At 39.2% G+C, this 19,886-nt stretch overlaps 1 protein-coding gene across 2 annotated transcripts in view; it reads right to left on the reverse strand.

Annotated features, from left to right (window-relative positions):
• Window positions 1–19,886, reverse strand: part of TMEM163 (transmembrane protein 163) — an 84,985-nt gene that overhangs the window by 20,985 nt on the left and 44,114 nt on the right. For both annotated transcript variants that reach the window (XM_057366543.1, XM_057366542.1), the window contains 2 exons: window positions 12,226–12,269; window positions 10,996–11,087 (listed from right to left, as the gene is read on the reverse strand). In XM_057366543.1, the coding sequence (XP_057222526.1) occupies window positions 10,996–11,087; window positions 12,226–12,269 (136 nt within the window). The remainder of the gene's footprint in view (window positions 1–10,995; window positions 11,088–12,225; window positions 12,270–19,886) is intronic.

The raw sequence follows: 19,886 nt of genomic DNA on the forward strand, positions 1-19,886 counted from the left end.
ATGGATTTACCCTTAATTCTATCTTATATTTTGCAATTATTTGTTATGATTCCCTACAGGTAGTGATAAGACTAAAATTCTGTAATATTGCCAACACAGAATTAGAGATTAATCTCATTGAGATTTCTAATGTGATTAATCTTCAACATAATGAAGCAATTTTACTTTTAGCACGGCCTTGCCATACTAAATACCCTTTATATGAGTTAACCCCTTTCAGATAAAGAGGGTGAYTGATGTAAGACTGCAGGTTCAGATTCTCAGCCTACTTGTTTGGTAGCATTTTATAAAAAATAAACAGATAATAGTAATGAAATTACAAATATATTCTGAGCAACAAGCTCTGCTATAAAATACCTTAAAAGGAATCTGGGTAAACTACATGAGAGTGACTGGAAACAAGASTTTTTCTCATATAAACTGACTGCTATGAAACAGCCAATGCAAAATTTTCTCTTCTTAATTATCATCCCATCTCTTTCTGGYAAATCCTTACAGCTACACAGCACCAGGGAGGGTTTGCAAGGAAACCCTTGGTAATTACTCCTCYCAAGTCAATCCACTCTCATGTGGCAAAGGTGGTGCAACAGAATTAAGGRTTCAGGAAAAATTAGTGATGCTTAYGAATAGGATCTGCAAAAATGTGTTAACTTTCTCCTAGCAGCTTGCAGAGGGTTGTTTTGGGGCAGTGGGGAGGGAAAAGGATCTCRTGCACTTGGCAGTTTGTCTGGTACATCCTGGAAACTGTTTTACCACCACACTTCAAGTTCATTAAAATAGTGCCTGAAACTTGATGACACCATGTGGAAAAAAACAAGCTTGTCACTTAGCTTGTCTAATTACTAGCTTGTCTAATTACTTCCCAATTTTGTTAACATATGAYACAACTAAAATGCAACATTAAAAACTTAACTTTCTTGCCAAATACTGCCCTTTTTTCATTCATTGCAGTATCCCAGATTACTCGACCTGTTTTGATCATAATCAAATCATGGGTTATTTGTGGCAGGGTGGCTTTACTGCTTTTATCAAAGTAAAGAGGCTCACAGAAAAACAGAGGAGCACAGGATGGAAGGGACCTCCCAAACTCATCTGGTCCAACCTTTCATGGGAAAGGGAGCYGAGATGAGATTCTCTAGTGCTCTGTCCAATTGCATCTTGAAAACCTCCCACAGTGAGGACTCTGCCATCCCTGGGGACGTTTTTCCAGTGATTCATTGATTGTCCTCACTGTAARAACTTCCTTTCTTATATCAAGATTATTTCCCTTATTCATAGAAAACCGCTTAYGTTATTCGTGGAAAACATTTTGATYGTTTCAGCTGAGCTACAGGGGTAAACACGACAAAAAAGAGCTGGGAAAAAAACCATTGTATGAACCACTAGCATTTGTATTCATATTCTTGAGACAGAAACTCTACTCTCACATTTGCAAAGAAACATCAAACTCTGGCAGCCACAATGCTATAAATAAAAGGTAATACTTCTATTTTCTGCATTTATCTTAAAGAGCTGGTTTACTCTGTTTCAATTCTGCATTTTCTTGATTGCTAAGAATCTTACCATGTTATACTTTCCTACGAGAAATGGGATTTCCACCATGGAATAATAGTGGAACYGTTTTCTCAGAGAGGCTGTGGAGYCTCCATCGTTGTGAGTTTTCAAGACCTGACTGGATGAAGTTCTGAGTAACCTGTTCTGATCTCCCAGCTTGTTGTGCTCTGAGCCTGTGCTAGAGACCTCCTGAGCYCCTTCCAACCTGCATTACCCTGTGATTCTATTAATTTCCATTCACAAAACCTTTATCTCTGCAGGCTCTGTCAAGATCTTTCAGCACTAATGACTCCTAACAGCCCTCAGAAAAGGAAATGTTGAAATCTCTGCAGGCTGTTTTCACCACTGAAGTGAAGAAAAATATTACTATGCAAGGAACTGCAACTTCACATTAAAATGAGCTGCAGGCCAAGAAGAGCAATTTGAACTCTAAGCCCAGAAGTAATGTGAGATTCTTCAGCAAAGCTGAGAAAATCGGTTTTATGATAGATACAGAATTTAATCTCTGAATAAACCCACCAATAAAACCCCTGGAGTTTGAGTAAGAAAAAAAATTATAGAAGTAATTATTTTAATAAAAAGTGTAAAAGTGCTAAATCTTGTTTCCCTGTGATTAGAAGGGATTTTAGCATTAGTGGCTGAGAGAGTGAATATCATGTGTGGAATCATTCAGGGGAAGTCACAGGGTATAACATGAAGGCAATTGCCCAAGAGGTTTTTGCTGTCAGAAATAAATAGAAAAAAAATTGAGCATAAAGTATTCATTCACTTTTTAATTCTGTATCTATAATTTTTTCTCAATTGTCTTCTCTATGTAACCACACGACAGGAACTCTTTGACACCTCTTTGCCTTGCTGGCACCCTTACTTTCATTCTTCCTTTTCCAAAACCAAATGCAAATTCCATTCTGTGAAGGTTCCTTCATTAGTAACTTGGAACTTGCAATAACCTGCACTACATTTCTCCTAGGTGAGAGGCTGTCAGCCTGTTTAGACAAAGCCAGGCCTGCTTTCATTTGACACTGGTGTTATGGCAGCTCTTATAGCCTACTTATAGTAGCCAAGTGTAAAATGCTCCTTACAGCCAGCCCTGGATTTCTCAAGGGTAGGCAAAATTGAATGTTGGAATCAAGGGAATGAGAATTTGGGAGGATAAGTTCCTCCCAAATTTTTCAATTTTTTGTTGTTTAATCAACAGATGATTTTCTGGTGACAAACCAGTGGGATTTGGCTGATGGAGATGAAGAGAAGCAGGGTAGAGAAAATGCAGCAGGACTCAGAACTACATTAGTGGACACAGAATTGGGAAAGGGAAAAAGTGAGAGAATGTTTAAGAGAAGGGGCTGAAAGTGCTCTGATTTCCAGTCATTTGGGCTGCCAAGGGGTGGCTGGGGATGTGACAGGTTTGGGGMTCTGCTTTCTCTTCCCTTCATCTCAGCTGCAATCCATTTTCTTCCAAGATCCACAGCTCTTCTCCTCCTCACAGCTCCACAGCAGCCTCTGCTATCCACACAGCCCTGACAAAGTGAGGGGCAGCAGGAATTGAGCAAGGACCACTCCTGACATGAGGGCAGGATGTGCAAAGGAGCAGAGGGCAACCCTAAACATCCCTGTGCTTGGGATGTCCCTCCACAGCCACAGCACCCCTGCCCACAGCCCTGACCCAGCAGGGACAGCTGACAGCAACATCCCAATTTTGGGTACTGTCCCTCACTGTGCCACAGGTCTGCTGCTCYTTACCTTAAACAGAGGCATCAAATTTTCAGTGCAGCTGTTCACTTACATTTGTTGTTGTTCTACAGCCTTACTGAGACAATTGCAGTCACCTTTTTCAGGAGGGCGACATCCAGAACTCTGAAGACTGTAACATCTGCCTCTCAAACTCATTAAAGGACTTTCTCTAAAAAGAAAATTCCTAGCTACTGTGACATACTTTGGTAATGCACAGGCTAAAGATGCAAGCCTCATTCTTGAGATTATTTGTCACATTCTACTGCTGCCCTTTATCTTCCTTTAGTCCAATTAGGCAGCGTGAGATTTTGGAGTAACTTATCTATTATCAGATATCATTCCTGCAGAGGTCTTGGACACCAAACTGTACAGAATCACAGCTGTTCAGAGTATTTACACCTGCCTGGTGCTGGCTGAGGAACAGAGTCAATTTAAGATTCACTTTAAAAGGAATGAAGTGGGCTTGCTGCTCATCACACATGTTCCATAATCCACCCCCAAGGATCCAGATCAGCATCATTACAGCAACTCCTTTTTTCTCACCATAAAAAAAAAAAAATACAAGCCTAAACTAGGCTGCACAATAAAGAGAATTCAAGTAATAGTCCAAACGACCATTGAAAGTCAATTTTTCAATTACTGTGTTAGAAAAKTATGCTGTGATATCACATGGTCTAACTTCTTCAAAGACATGAAGGGGAAATGCTGTTTATGTCTGAGACTCASATTAGCTCTGCTAGGGAACCATTTCATGCTGAAAGTGCTATAGGCCTTCTAAAACTTTTATTATCCCTCAGGATTTCAACCAGTTGCTGCAGAAGAGGGTATTTACATACTTTAACATCATGCAGCTGAACCGGGGCAACAGTTCCATAAATAATTTGACACTCCAGGTACGGAATATCTTCCAGAAAAAGCTAGCAGACATTTCTACAACTGGGGGAGGGGGAGTTTAAAAACTCTGGTGACCTATTTTCTCGTTCCTAGGTCTGCACAGACTGTGCAGCTGCACTTGGAGTACACCTGCYTTACAACCTCCTGGCTTGAGCACCRCTCCTCCACTTGCAGCAGATGATCAGAGAGTCTGCCATTCCCCTGAACCTGCAAATTAAACCCTTCTGAGAGTTTCTATAACATTCATTTTTATGGTGATCATCAAATTCCAGTGCAGAAAACATTCAAATCACTGACTTTACATACATAGACCTATGTGTAAATACTAGGCAATGTACATAAATACTGCTAAATCAACTACCAGTCGAGTAAAAGGAAAGGCTTTCATAGATTCTGGATCTAGCTCCAGTAAAATCATTGCCAAGTCTACAGATGCCACAGTTTTTGAAACAGATTTTAGAATATATAAATATATACATTTTCTATTTCATATTTAATATAGCTTGTACGTGAAATTATTTTTTATGTGTGCACGCATAACCATAGGCACACATGCATTTCTCTCCAGGAAAAAGCAAAGTTTGTGACTGATTTACTTTTTTCTGAATATGGGATAGTGAATTTATGGAGAAATTACAGTGTTTATTAAATCAGCCTAATGAAGCACCCTCAAAATTTGTATTTAGCATTGAAGCTGGATGTAGAATTTTGGTTAAATATTTCAGAAGAAAGAATGGTTTGGGAATTTTCAGTGTGGTTAACAAGAAACTGTATTTCTCCTCCTATAAATCAGGTATCCAAGCACAGGTGAGCACTTCTTTCGAAAACTCTTCACTGTGCCTCACTGTGATGGAACGACATGCAAATGCTGTGTGAGGATGAACTCAGGGTAGCTGAGGACCTCACACGAGCTGCAGAGGCAGGTCCTGAGCTGTTTGCTGTTTGCAGCTSCTTACATTTGACATTTCTCCAGCTCACTTAGGTACTCCATTCACTCATCACAAAAGAGCTTTGCCTCCAGCCACAGAGGTTTGCCCTGAACTGTGGGTAGGTGCGGATTTTGCCATCTGTGCTTCGAGYCTCTTTCGTATGGATGGTATAGATAAAATTATCCACAGTTTTTTCAGTGACTGATATGTTGGGTCTGAACCCAGAGGATTATTTTCATTCAACACTGCCTAAATAGACAGTGCTCATTTAGCCGGGTTAACCAGTACAGCAGAGCCAATCCCCACATAAAACATTTAAATACAACAGAAATACTGAAAATTTGGGTGTTTCTCCTAAAATCTTTGGACAAAGAGAGAATATGCCCTGAAACCATACAAATCAACGTGCTTTCTTCTTGAATCAGAGGAAGAAAGAAGAGCCAGACCTAACTTTGCAGTATGACAGTCAGAAAAGGTGGCTTCGAATTCTTACAAGCTTTGAGTGCAAAAGCAGGATAGTCACAATCCCCATATTCCCCATATGCCTGATTGTAATGCATGTATAATCAGTATAACTACTGCAATGCTCCCCATGCCCAAATGCCAGGGTAAATATTCTGAATATTCACCATCTGAACATGAGCAAGAGAGAATAAAGTGTTGCAATAACTCTGGAAGGAGAGGCTCGCTCTTTGGGTCTCACCTGCCATTTTCTTATCTGATTTCTCACATTATTTCTGATGAGGAGCAGAAAAATATCTTTCTTAGAGATTGCATATAGCTGAAGCTAAATTAGGAATTCTTGGGTTAAGCTCTTASAGTGGTGTTCTTCTGAATGTCAGAACATGTGAGAGCACCGGTTCATCCTCCCCATAATTTAGGAACCAAAGGAGCAAATCTCCAGGATTTGGAGAGGCATTCTTCACTCAGCCAATGGGTTTAGCATCCTGAAGGTATCAAATCCACRGCCACAGCTGAGGTTCGGAGATCACAGTTAAGTTACAGACACAKAGCAAAGCATTTAGATAATGTCTAATTGCAAAATCACTGTTTTCTCCTAGAAAAAAAGCTTTCTCAGGAGCAGGTGGAGCTATGGCAGATACCTGCACCCATGTGTGCCACACTGTACACTCTAATTCCTGTAATTTTAATATTACTGCCAAAGTTTCAGACAACAGCTTCACCAATATAAGGGGAAAAAAGGACATATCTGCATTTATTATGATGATGTCATGGCAACATGGAGTACCACAAGTTTGTTTACAATGATTAGTTCATTACACAATTTAATTTGCTTACTACATAATTAAGGAATGCATAGCCAGAGTCTGAAATATGTAATCAAAAACCTAAACAAACAAGCAAACAAAACCACAACACCAAAACAGTGAAAGAAATGTAAGAAATGTGTGTTTTCTGCTCTTGCCATAATCCAGAATGTTCATTATGAGTCAGGTTTCTTATTTACTCTGGCACTGGGTTAARAAAGATGTTGACAGACTGGTCCCTGGGAAACACAGAATTTAACTTGATACCATCAACAAAATAATATATAACAAACACCAGCTGCAACTGTCAAGAATCACTRTGTTAAATATGCTGAACAGAGTTAGTTTTTGCAATAAAAAACCAAGTAGCCAAAAAATCCCAGGAGCAATGGATCCCAGGCTCAGTCCTGTACTGCACTGTACAGAAAAGCAAGATCTTTCCAACCAACTGTACTGAAAAAGCTCTATTTTTTAAAGCTTCCCCACAAGGCTGTACACAGGTAGTTTGTTATTCTGTTTTCCCAGGAGGTGTTTCTCCCTTTCTCCTCTCACACAGGTCCAGCACTCCAACCCAAGTCCTTCATTCCTGATTTTAACAAAAGCTAAGATCTGCTCTTTGGCCGTGTAGCCAGTAATGAGTTCAACATCTCATGAGATGTTTTTCCAGTCTTCTATTAAAGAATTACTTCTGCTGTTTACTGGGTTTATTTAGGCACTTTRAAAACCACTGTTACCACATCCGTTTCAATAAATTTCTTTCTTCAGAATTCAGATTTGCTTCAGCAACCCAATAATCTACCAAATTGCTAAAGATTTACTAAAGGGCAGAATATTCAAGACAATTGAAATATGGTTACGGGCAGCAGTCAAGGGGACCATTCACATTTCTCTGCACATCTTAAAGGCCTCAATCGGTGTTCAAATCACAAAACAGAAGATTGGGTTCAGCCCTGCAYCTTGGCAGTGCTCTSACAGYCTGAGCTTTGAGCAGGGGGTTGRACTGATGGACCCTGGGGGTGTCTGCCACCCCCAGCCTTTCCACAGCACAAAACTCTCACCACCAAGCTGCACCTGCCCCAAAGACACAGGTACTGGGGCCATGATATTTGACAGTCTCTGGTTTATCAGCTACATCAAAGTATATTTCTTCCTCTTAGTTTCTCCTCTTAGCAAGAAAAATAAGGTACCACAAMAATTTTATTTTGATCATGAATTTTCATCTTCCAGCGGAGATTAAAAATTATTGCTCCAGTTATTTCAGCACTCTTTTCTTTCTTAAATTCCCTGATCATTGCTTTTTTGATGACTCGTTCAGCACCTTTACATTTCCTGCATGTTAATTTCCTGCCAGTCACCGAGCAAATCAAGCACTCATGAACTATGCATGTACTCTGACTCTCTGCCCAGATATCKGCAGTCCTTCCCAAATCTTGCATCGCCTCAAGACCTACAATTCTTTCAAGGACTCTTCTGAAAAACATCAAATATTCATCCCACTCCTACAGACTCTTTCATTAATGAGYCAGAGTCAAGCAGTGTCTCAGGGCCTACAACCTTGCAGTGGTTTAATTCCTGATCTTGGTGAATGTTTTAGCTAAAGATTTTATTTCATGTGGGCACCAGAGCCAGGAGCAGTCTGAGCTGCCTCAGGAAGGGTGACAGAACCCTACAAGTGGCAGTAAAGGGCTTTGGAGTCCAAGCTGGTTTTTCATCAATCTTGCCAGTCAAAGTGAAGAGGTTTGAAAAGGTTGAGCCTGGGGAATCAACAAAAGGTTACAGGACTGGTGCCACTGCYGGGGTTCAGCCTCATCTGAGCTGTGTGGTGGGATCAGCACCCTGGAGGGAAGGGATGAACTGACGGGGTGAGTGCCGCAAAAAAAAAAACCTTCTCATCTCGCCCCAGAAAACGAGAGAAATCAAATATTCTAATGAAATCTAAACCCATGAAACGGAGTCAAACCCAGCAGGACACATTTCCGTGATGGTTCCAGCGCTGCAATTCCCCTGGAGTCAAATGGAATCTCACTGGTTCCTCTCAGCAGAACTTGGCACTGCTGCTCTCTGAGGAGCGCCAGCCCATCAAACGCTGCATCCCCGACTGCCATATGGCTGCACCTTAASTAAGACTACACATTTCTTTTAAATCTTCACATTTTATTCTCAGCGTTTCATTCGTAGCACACCATGAGTCAGGCCGTATTCTCCTTTTTCTGGGGGTGTGTTTTTCAGTCTGTCTTGMTGTTCTCTCTCAATGACGTCCAGCACTTAGGACTGAAACAAACGCTGCCTTTCCATGGGAGGCTTCACACTGATTTTAACAGATTTTGGATCAATCTCTYGCTGTCAGGTTTATGAAACAGGAAGCTTTATAAATTTGCAARACTTAATTGATTGGCAATTCCACTGGGCTTTTGCCAAGGAGCTAAGGAATTTTTTCAGATGTGTTAGGATACACAGACAAATGTAATATAAGACAGACCTATAAATAAAGACMTATAGATAAAGAAATAAAGAAAATTAATAAATAAAGAACTGAAGCTACTCTGGCACACCTTACTTTGGTAAACACACCCTTGCACTAAGGCAGAATACGGCCAGGCAGAGAAACACAAATAACACACAGCACAACCTAAGAACCAACACAAATTTGCACCAAACTGTCCAAGAGTCTGTGGGAGGAGGCACTGGCACACAGAAAACAAGGATTTTGTGACAGACCAGGTATAGTTATGGGCAGATATGATAAAAAGATTATTCATAAGCTGAGCAAGCAGCCAGCGGGCGTCATTGAAACATTTTCCCAGTGTCAAGGAGGGAAAATAATTACATGCAGTCTTTCAGGCAATAGATTGATTAACACAACAGGAAATTAGAAATGTGCCTCCCTCAAAAATCTGATCAGTAAGAATTGCCTTGAGCAGCATAACCATCTCACCATCTCTCTGCTGTCAGTACTCTGGTGATTCTGCTGTCAGCTCTGGAAACAGAGGGATAACCAGACTGACTCTCCAGTGATTCATATTCCCAGCACATGGGTACATTCTTTCCCTTGATTCTGAACTCACCTTAGCTATTTTCAACTCATGGCCATGACAAGAAACTCAYTGATTTTATTTAGCCTTATGTAAAGCAGAGGGATTATATGAAAGCAAATTAAAAATGAGCATAAAAAAACAGGAAAACGTGTTTGTTATTTTGCCTGTTCACTTTACTGGCTTAGCCATAGGGATTCTTCTTTTGTATTGGGATTTATTTTCTCTTTAAAATACTTTACAAGGTTCACTTGAAAAAGCTCAACAGAAGGAGATTTCAGAAATATGTTAATTGGATGTTTACAGGAATCTCTGCGGACACCCACAAAAGCAAGACACTAAAGAAATGTCTGTTAAAATCTCCAAATCTGTGCAGGAAGACTAATTTTAATCACATATTTCTGAATTTATTTTTATGAATCAATGCCACATCAGTCTTTTATGGCCTTTTATTCCAAACTGTTCTGCAKGGAGCCCTGCCAGAAAGGAACTCAYAGCCCTGGCAAGCTGTTACATGAGCCTGAGTTATCACATGCAAAAATACTGCTTACTTCTTCTTAGCTTTTAGAAAAAGATTGTGAAGACAAGAYTGAGACCCTCCAGTGTGGCTTTTTGTTGTTGGTTTTTTTGAGGTTTTTTTTTTTTAATCCTACCAGTAATGCAATGCTCTGTTTCTTCAGGCTGGCCTTTATTAAAGGGACATCATCAGAGGTGTCTCAGCACAAARCCCACCTTATCCCTCTTTATTGTAAAATTGCAGTCTATTCCAGGGGACAGTTGAACTATTTCCCAGCCGATGGGATGGTGTCAGCAATGRCAGTACAGAGAAAAACCACAAACAGGCAAATTTACTGCAATTCTCCACCTWGATGCACCCCAAAATTTGAGTGGGAGGTTAAAATCTTCTTTGTCCACTTGATGGCAAAATTCTGGAGTCAATGTCCACCTGATCTTCTCAGCTACCACATGCTTGACCCATAGAAATGCTGCATAATGATTGAGAATGCAATTCCCAATAAGATCAATACCGCACTGCATATGTGCAGACTTTCTTTTCCCCCACAGGATATATACACCAAACATTAAATATGAAAAAAAAATATTGTAAAGTAAGCATAAAGAAGACATGCAAGTACTGCTATACTCTTACTTACCAAAAAAAAAAAAAAAATAAAAGGAATTCATAAACTTGTTAAGGGAAGTACAAATATGATACATGCATCAATTTCTATAAACATACTCTAGTAAGAATAATGCAGTGAGATGCAGAATGGAAGATTTAAAAATCTATTACAGGTTGCAAATACAGTTCATTTGATACAGGTGCTGCTGCAAGTGGAAAAAAAACCACAAAGCCCTAACAGTTGCTATGTTGGCTAAAGAGAAACTGAAAATCACAGTGGCAGGGGGGTTTGCCTAAGGAGAGGCTGCRTGTTTGGGACCAAGCAGCAAGCTGGCAGAAGGAAAGAATACTTGCTGACCYGACAAAATGCTCTTTGTCAAAGCTCTGGAATCTGTAGCCTCACAGCTTGACAACAAAAGCCCTGCAGGCCCCCAGCACAGGCAGAAGTAATTAAATGTACTCACATGTACTCCCTGTGTGCAGAGTGCACAGCGGCTGCGTTGCTGTAGCGCCACAAAACTATCGCTGATGACAAAACATCCAGGGTGGCATCAAACTGCAAGAGATACAGAGTCAATTGTTTTGTGGGCCATTAAATGCACTAAGAGCAATGCATTTGCCATCCTGCTGCACAGGCACAAAGCAGCTTCAAATAAATCACTTTAATGCCAGCAGGATTTATGTTTATTGAATTGATCTTCACATTTTTGCCATGTATTATTGCATAATGATACACTTCAGAGCTCAGAAAGTCAATCAAAGGATTAAAAACTTTTTATTTTTAATTTATCACCTGTGAAGAAGTTTAGAAAAAAAAACAAATATCACAAGCTGTCACTGTGGCTCCTCAAGAGTTAAAATACTAATATGACTCTAATGCAAAGACTGTAAAGAAATAAGTGTAGAAAAATATTTGTAAAGCATTCCTTTTCCTGCAGTCACGAATTTCCTACAATAGATTTTGTTTCAAACAAAGAAAATATTTAGTTTTTCCAAAATCCTAYGCAGACTTCATCCCATATGAATATATTATTCTGTATCAACAGCCAAATTGCCATGTTTGTATTCACAATTAATGCATACACRATGTCAGGAACAGTAAAACCAGGTTTGTCCCACTGTAAGAACTTCAATTCCTGCATCAAACTTCCTGCAGAGTCAATCTAACCTTCACATTTGAAAGCTAAAGATAAATTATTTGATATGAGTCATTGCTTGTCATTAGGAATTTTTTGCTCTGCCACTAATGCAGAATGTCATGGCAAGGACTAGAGAGGAAAGTTGTCATTCCAAAGGCAGCAGCAGTCTCACCACTGACTTCAACAGGAAGAGGGTCCCACAAAGTTCAGGAGAACTTGAAAACTGGCTCAAACTCAACAACAAAACTGATTTTTAATTGAGAGATTTTGTAGAAGGAAACCATGTCTGCTGGATAATATCTATCAACAATGAGGTGTAAGCATTAATCTTACTCCAGGGTAAGACTTCAAGGTCAGAAACTGGAAAAGCATAATTATAGTATCTTTGTCATCCTTTCCAAAGCTTGACTTTAATAATATTTTTTCTAATCTGTTATTAATTTTGCACACATTTTCATAAATTTACCATAAGAAAATGTACAGTATTGCATGTTCATTAAAAGCTGTGAAAAACAAAAAAAGGGTAGAGAAAATTTCAATTGTATCTCTACTTACAGCAAATCCAAAGGATGATGCACTGTATCTCATTACGGAGACAGCTGAAGGAAAGAAAATACTATTTAGAATCACTTTAAATTTTCCTTGCATTTTTTTCTTCTTCTCTTGTTCAAGAGCTAAAAAAACAGACTCAACAAATTGATTTACTTTCACCCAATTCCCACAACCTGACCAACACTTTTAAAATGACTACGAAAAGGCCTCGTGCTGCAGGAAAGGATTAGACCACTCCAAAGGTACTTTTCTTTCTTCAAAAATTGTAATGGGGGAGACCTTTGAGCAGCATTCAGAAAGTCTGTTTATGAAACAAGTTGTGTTTTGGATGTAGATTTGAGTAAAAAGGTTTTGAAACCACAATTTCAAACTCTCGGAAAACCTGACACATCTCAAAGTGCTCCTTGGTCCAGCCAGGAGTTTTTGGACACCTGAACTGGAAAACAGAAAGAAACACAGGCCCAYTGAGACTTCTTGAGTGCCATGTTTTTGATAAAAAGCCCAAAGGTAATTCCCACAGCCCCAAGAAATGCTTCAAATCCCATCATATCAGTGACTTCCAATGGAAAAACATTGGTAGGGAAGGTTTCCAGCTCTGRTTTTGACCACACAGTATCTTCTAAAAAATAAACAAGACTAATATTGGGCTAACACCTAGAAAAAAACACCAATTTTATCATTTTACYCCACACACCMTGATTTCATCRSCTCAGTTTCCAATTCTAGGAGACCYTGYGCCAAAACAAATCCTTCAGTAGCCCAGAGGAATTCCAGGGAAGCAGCAGGCAGCAATGGAAGAGGAATCTCCTGGAGATGGGATTTGATCAAACTGCAGCTCTCGGGCACTGAGAAGCTCCTGCCTTCTTGCTGGTTTTTGTGAAGGACCACCTGAACCTGTGCTTCCTAAATAATCCCACAAAACTTCAGTTCCAGCATTAAAAAGGCTTAAAGTAAAGCCTGAAAGGATTGATCAGACTCCTTTTTTTTTTTAAGAACAGACATCAGCTAACTTGATAAGAAAAACACATTTCTGTAAAAAAATAAAACAAAACAAAACAAACATAACAGAGTCATCAACGACTTTGTCAATCTTAGGCTGACAAACACAATATCWAATTCTCAGTGTTCATTAGAGCAGCTTGGCACAACAGAGACACTATGATTTGACTGTTCTTTTCAGTAACAGCAAGCTGCAGTTCTGTGGCATTATTTGGATAAACAGAAATTAAATCCTTGGAGAAAGTAACCCTTTTGTAATAGATCTAAGACCTAGGTGTGGTCACAAACATGCCAGATGTCACAAATATTTAGACTTTATCTTTACAGTTGGCCAAAACACAAAGAAAAGTCATCAAGGTTCCCCTCCAGACTCATTTTCTCAAAGCTGAAGAGTATTGAAACAGTGTWGATTTACACCTCCCTCTCATTTCTAAATCATGATTTCCCACACTTGATCCCCTAGGTAAAAAAAGAAGCTGTATTTCTTGGTCAGACTTGGCAGTGTTAAAATCTGCAAATTTCAACACTTCACTGCATAATATTATATTGCCTATCAACTTTTAATTGTCTCCCTCCTTAGAGGCATATAGTTTCAAAATCTGCAGAAGTTGCAAAAAAAAAATATGGGCATTCACAGGTACACACAAACTTGCAATGTTCCTGTCATTGCTGCTTTCATATGATACAGTTCAAAGCAACACTTTTACTCCTACTTCTATTTCTGGCTTATCCCTCTAGTGGAATTAGCTCCTCAGATTTTACTAAATTGCCAGTTTCCTTCCCAACTCAGAACCAGACTTAAAACAAATCAGTTTTGTTTGGTTCCTTTAAAATTTTTAATGGTTCCTTTAAAAAKGAATATGTAATTTCTCTGGGTGATGAGCTGCACACAGATAACCACACCTTAAGGATGCTTTAGGGAACATTTTTGATGTATTTAAAGCACAGGAAATTTAGCATGAGAACTATTTTTATTTTATGTATTCTATCACAGCAGTAACACACAATCTGTTTGTCCTGAGCTATCTAAAACAGCAATGAAAAACAAGTATTAACTAACAGTGTCACAAGTCTGCTAAAATCTTTTTGCTAACTAGTGAATGTGACTAGGACTGGCACCCTACAACACTAACTTGGGAGTGGAGAAAGGCCGTAATAAAGGTTAAAATTACATTTTAAGCACTGCAAAGACGTRTTTTTATATTATTTCTTTATATACTATTTTTCTAAAGCAATCATCAGTGGTCCTTAGGCCTCCAGTGTCACTGCAGGACTCCAGGAGTGATGCAGGGGAGTGCAAGGATGGGCCACAGAGCTTTTACTGATCCCTCACCTCCCCTCTTCTCAAAGGGCATTTTCAGCTACACCCAGATGGGAATAAAAAAATCCCCCAGAGATTCCCAATCTCCATCTTGAGCCAGAGCAATGGTGGGAAACAAATAATGAGGAAAGGGCAGAGCAGGCAGCTGAAAACCTTTGTGAGCAGCCACACTGCCATGACAGTGGGAGACTGCTTTTAGCTGCTTTATTGGCTGAATTGGACAACATTTTATTACCTCTACAATAAAGCAGATAATCCTAATGCATTTCCCTGACATTTGTAAACAGAACTTGCAAGCAGTCAGAAACTAAAAATAGAGCCAGCACGGTAAGCAACAAATCTACCGCTGTCTCCACCTGCACAGCAATATCAATTTGTGAAGTCTGCCAGCCTACAGGTCAGGTTTTTCTGGAATTCATTCACCCCTTTCAAAGTGATTCCAAATTAAAAAAATAGCCTATTTCCTACACTTTTTATCCTCAACAAAATAAGGGTTTTGTTCATTTCATGTGCCTCAGAAAAAAAAAAAATCATATAACAAGGGCCCTAACTCTACAAAATTGTTCTAATTTAACTTTCCAGACATCTGGTCTGCCACCAGCCTTTGTCAGGGTTAACCCAGCTCAGATTTGTTMCAGGGTGAGGACCCTGCAGTTTCCCTGGGCCTCTCATTTCCTCCCCTGTGTTGGGAGAGCACCTTGGCACCTTTTTTGCACAAAGGTAGGAGSCAAGAAATAGGACAGAAAATTGACTCCAGGCCTCTCAAACAAAAAWTTTTGGGATCAGTCTGACTACAAATGAGAGATGGTACATAAAACTGCTTTTCCACCTGCCTTAAAAATCTCCTCTTACCTACTCAGAAAGGGAACAATTATTTTTAGGCAGCTCCTCTAGATGGGACAATCACTCCATCATATTTGCTTTGAAATTATTCTGTTTGAAAGACACATTGGGATGTCAGCACATAAAATACCAAGGTTTTCAAAAGCACATGACCTGCACTTGGCAGAGATCAGTCAGGCAATTTGAACASTGCTGAAAGTGGTGGGTTTGTGCCTCTATATTTTACCATGAGGATCTTGCAGGTTGCACAGTCACGAGCAAGAGGAACTGGAAGTTCTGCTGAATCAGAAGTGAGACTGAAATACAGACTCTTTGCATTGCCTACTGTTGGTAAAACATCTAGAACTAATGTTACAATAAATATTTCAAAATAAATCCATTCCAAGCAGAGAAAAACAAATAAGTATTTTCTAAAAATCCCTCACAACAACTGGAGGCAAATAACAAACGTGTCTGATGATGTTAATACCTCTAAAAATTGCTACTGACCAACAGGTATAAGTGTCTTTTCTCTTACCCAAAATACTAGTAGAGCAAAATTTAAGGATTTTTATGCATTTGTATAAAATTTCTGCAATCAGCAGCTACAAATAGCTGCCACACATCCAATACCTCAGACACAAGTCTGACAGACACCTAATCTGCATGGGCAGAACCAGAGCTATCTATCCATGTCCTTTTCCTAGATCCATATTTCTATCCCAAAATCACTGGCAAAACTGTACAAATATTATTTATACAAAATTTTTGGCTCATTTTCTCAGTTTAGAAATGCATCARTGTGGTAAAGACCCTTATTTCTGCTCAGTACCATTACACTGCTTGTRTATGTATCTACTTAAATTTAATGTACATAAAACCTGGATCTTCATCTCATTAGAATTTATGACCAGTAGTAAATAAGTCCCTAAGAGGGTTCAGTTTTCCACCGGCCTGAACTCTGTGCAGGATGAACTGCAGGAGAGTCCATGGAGRCTTCAATCCTTGGGGAAGTTCAGCTCTGGGAATTGAGCAAATGAGCTCTAGAGCCAGACCTTGTCTTCAGCTCTGCCACTGCCTGGGGCCTCACTGTCAGGCCAACAAACAACAAAAAATTCTCAAGGGATCCTAAAAAATCTTKGCAGATTCAGTAAGGTAACAATTTTTGTTATTGGTAGTAGTAAAGCTTTCCAGGAATAATTGTCTTTCCTCATCTATTATGCAGCTAATTATTTTACTTGTTTGTTTGGCAATGGTTAAATCTTCAGCAGCTGCAAATGTCCATAACTTMATTTATTTCAGTGAACCCAAACAGCATATATCAGTTGCATGTATCCCTCATTTATTATTATAGAAGCAGAAAAGTTTCAGGACTCTGAGCAAAGATTTTCCTTTGGATTTAATCCAAACAGTTATTTCCAGTTTGTTGACATGTTATGAAAAAAAGATTATTATTAATATTATTAATATTATCTCTGATTTCAGACTTTTCTATATTAAGTCATTTTTCAATGTTTCAATTTCAAAATTTTTGAAAACCTATTTTTGTGGTTCTAGAAAGGAAATGCCAGTTCCCTAATTCCCTTTGTTAACATGTTTTTGGTTTCCATTTGAAACTGATTATTCCTTACACCATGGTGCTTACCAACAGTAGCAAAGAACAGCAAAGCATTCCAGTCCTAAAGCCCACTTAGGCTCCAGATTAATTTCTGTTTGATTTGCTTTCACCTTCCCTTTTGCCACCAAAAGAGCAGCCAGACCTCCACTGGCATGTCCCAAAATGGGAAAACTCACAGGACTGCCCAATCCTGAGCTATGAGATAATCCTACCACAAAAAACAAAGTATAACTTTTCAAATGATGAAAACTTTTCATCATTTGTGGAGAACACTGTGACCCAGCTTCTCTGAAATACAGAGCAAACTGAGCATGCCAGGACACAGAGAAGCCTGATACAAAGCCCCTGAATTATAGAGACACAGACACTGACAGTAAATCTGTTCCTGGTTTCAGAAAAAAAAAATTAATGCCTGGGATATCTTTTAACAGCTGCTGAAATGTCTTCTATATACAAGAAGCTTTCATTGCCACCCTTTAGTGAGTAGAGCACTAATAAATGGTCAGCCAGCTCCAGAGCTGTCAGTTTTGGATGTCAGTCTTTCCCAGWATAACTACAGATGAACACCAGGAACCATTTATTTAGGGAAAGCTGTTTGTAAAGCCAGAAATCAGACAATTCCCATCAGGCAGAATTAGCAGCGATTTCCAGGGCTGCTCAGAAGCCCGTGCAGGAGCAATATTCCAGCAATATTCCAGCAATATTCCAGCATGTGCTCTGCAAAGCACAGGAGAGAGCAGGATCCCTCCTGTCTGGCACCCCACTGCTTCACACACTCCCGTGCTTCCTCTCTCAGGTGCCAACCTTCTGTTTCCAAACAAGATCATCTCAAAAAAAGAGAACACAAATAAATCAGAGAAAAGGAGGACTTGGTCTTTTTGCTCAGTTTTGGTTTTCCAGGGGGCCGGAACTAAAAGAGGGCCCATATGGTACAGCTCCAGTTGAGCTTTACTGGGATACTGAATGCATATGTCGGCATTTAAGAATAGAAATAATGGAACTTTTAGGTCTATAAAAAACCTTTTAGATATGTGCTGCAGACTCTCTGCAACTGAATACACAGGTGCAGGGTTTAATCTGTTGTGTTTCAAATGGGGTCAYTCGAACCGCCCAAAATAACTCACTGCAATGACATTAAAGCACATTGTCTTTTAATGAAAYGATGTATTATTGATGCCCCAACTCCAAATATAACAACTGAAATGGCCTAGAATGCTGCAAATGCCTGYAACTGCACATTTACCAGGGAGGTTTTTGCACCCTATGCCTCCAGTCCACAAGCTTTGTAATTTGGAGCCTGGAGCCAGCTTCCAAAACCAAAGGAAGCAGTTTGACCCTAAACAGGGACAAGGAAGGAGYGGTGCCTTGGCTAAAAAAGCCACAAATTACCACCGATGTTGAATTATATCAGACACACTCAGMAGCTGTTTCTAAAGCCCTCTGGCCAAGATTTGTAACTTGCTGTATCCAGACGAGAGTTATCTAGATTTAATGACCTGTGAGACTCTCCAAAGGCAAAATTTCTCCCATTTTTGTTTCACCAACTAGAGGCAAGAGAAGCATTGAGGTTCTAGTCACCACAAAAGAAAAAAAAACCCTGTTCTTGGGAGTCTGACCAGTTGATTTGAAACAAAATTAACAGAATAAGCCAGGACAGTGAGGTGAAGACCCTTATCTGACCTAAAGGGGTTCTGGAAGCTTCATGGGGATTCACCGAACTCATGTTTTATACATGTATCCTCAAACCTGTAACAGCTTGGACACAGATTAAACATTTTCACCAGCCACTGAAGGTTTTGAATTGTTAATCAAAGAGATGAAACAGTGCCATTATTCTCAGGTTCTGATAAGTTCCTGTCCTGTGGTCATGTTAGAAAGATGAAGAGATCTTTTCAAAAAGATAATTAAAGACAGATATTGCACAAAAGCTCGGATGTATTAACATAGAATTTAGATGCAAGGATTCAGGCTAACTGCAGCACCACCAACAAAAAATGYATGACTATCACTGGTTGAGCTATGTATTGGTGTCTGTGAGAAAAAAATATTGMTAATTAGCTTTTATTTAGAACCACAGTACATTTAAAAGAGTATAACCAGTGAGAACTGCATCCCCTGCCCCTGACAGTGAAGAAGCCTAGTGGTTTCTTTCAAAAAGATGCTCAACTTGAAGTTTGCCAAATTTAGACCAAAAGAAACACATCAGAAAAGTCCAAGTGCCAAAACTCCAGATTCAGGGTACTTTTTTACTTATTTTTGCTCCCTGTTTTTGTGCTCCTATTTCAAACATGACTGTGAGCAAGTTTGGGTATTTTAGAAATCAAGAGCATTTATTTTAGAAATCAAGAGCTTAAAACAAATCAGCCATGTTGCTGATAAAAGAAAAACAGTTAAGTCCCATTTGAAAGTACTTGTAAGAGACATAAAATCATTTTCACTGAAATTCCACATAAATACACAAATTTTTGATCTAAGTTCTCTTTTTTCCCCCTAGAATTTCAGTAAAACTTTAAGCAGCTCATCAGATGAAGAAATGAATGGCAAAAATTTGTGATTACCATGAAAAGTTTTCCAAACAAATTAGAATCTGTTTTATTTTATGAATTTTAACATTTCCTTTCAATGTGTGTGGGGAAGAAGTGAGAGGTTTTGAGTCCTTTATAGACATGTAACTACACTTATAATTATTATCTCAAAAAATAAAACAAACTGAACAATTACAGTAATTTTCCTGTTTCAGAGGAAAGGAAACAGAACTGCATCAGGGACCACAGGAGATATTTAAAGATCASAAATGCAGAATAAGTTTAATAATCCACATTATTTCACATTCTCAAAGCACTGCCTCAACTTTTAGAAGTGCAGACTTTAATCACAGAAAACAGTAACCCAATTAGGAACGAT

This window comes from Malurus melanocephalus, unplaced genomic scaffold (assembly GCF_030028575.1).
Source record: "Malurus melanocephalus ecotype Western Australia unplaced genomic scaffold, MMel_1.1 scaffold_67, whole genome shotgun sequence".
Lineage (NCBI taxonomy): Eukaryota > Metazoa > Chordata > Aves > Passeriformes > Maluridae > Malurus > Malurus melanocephalus.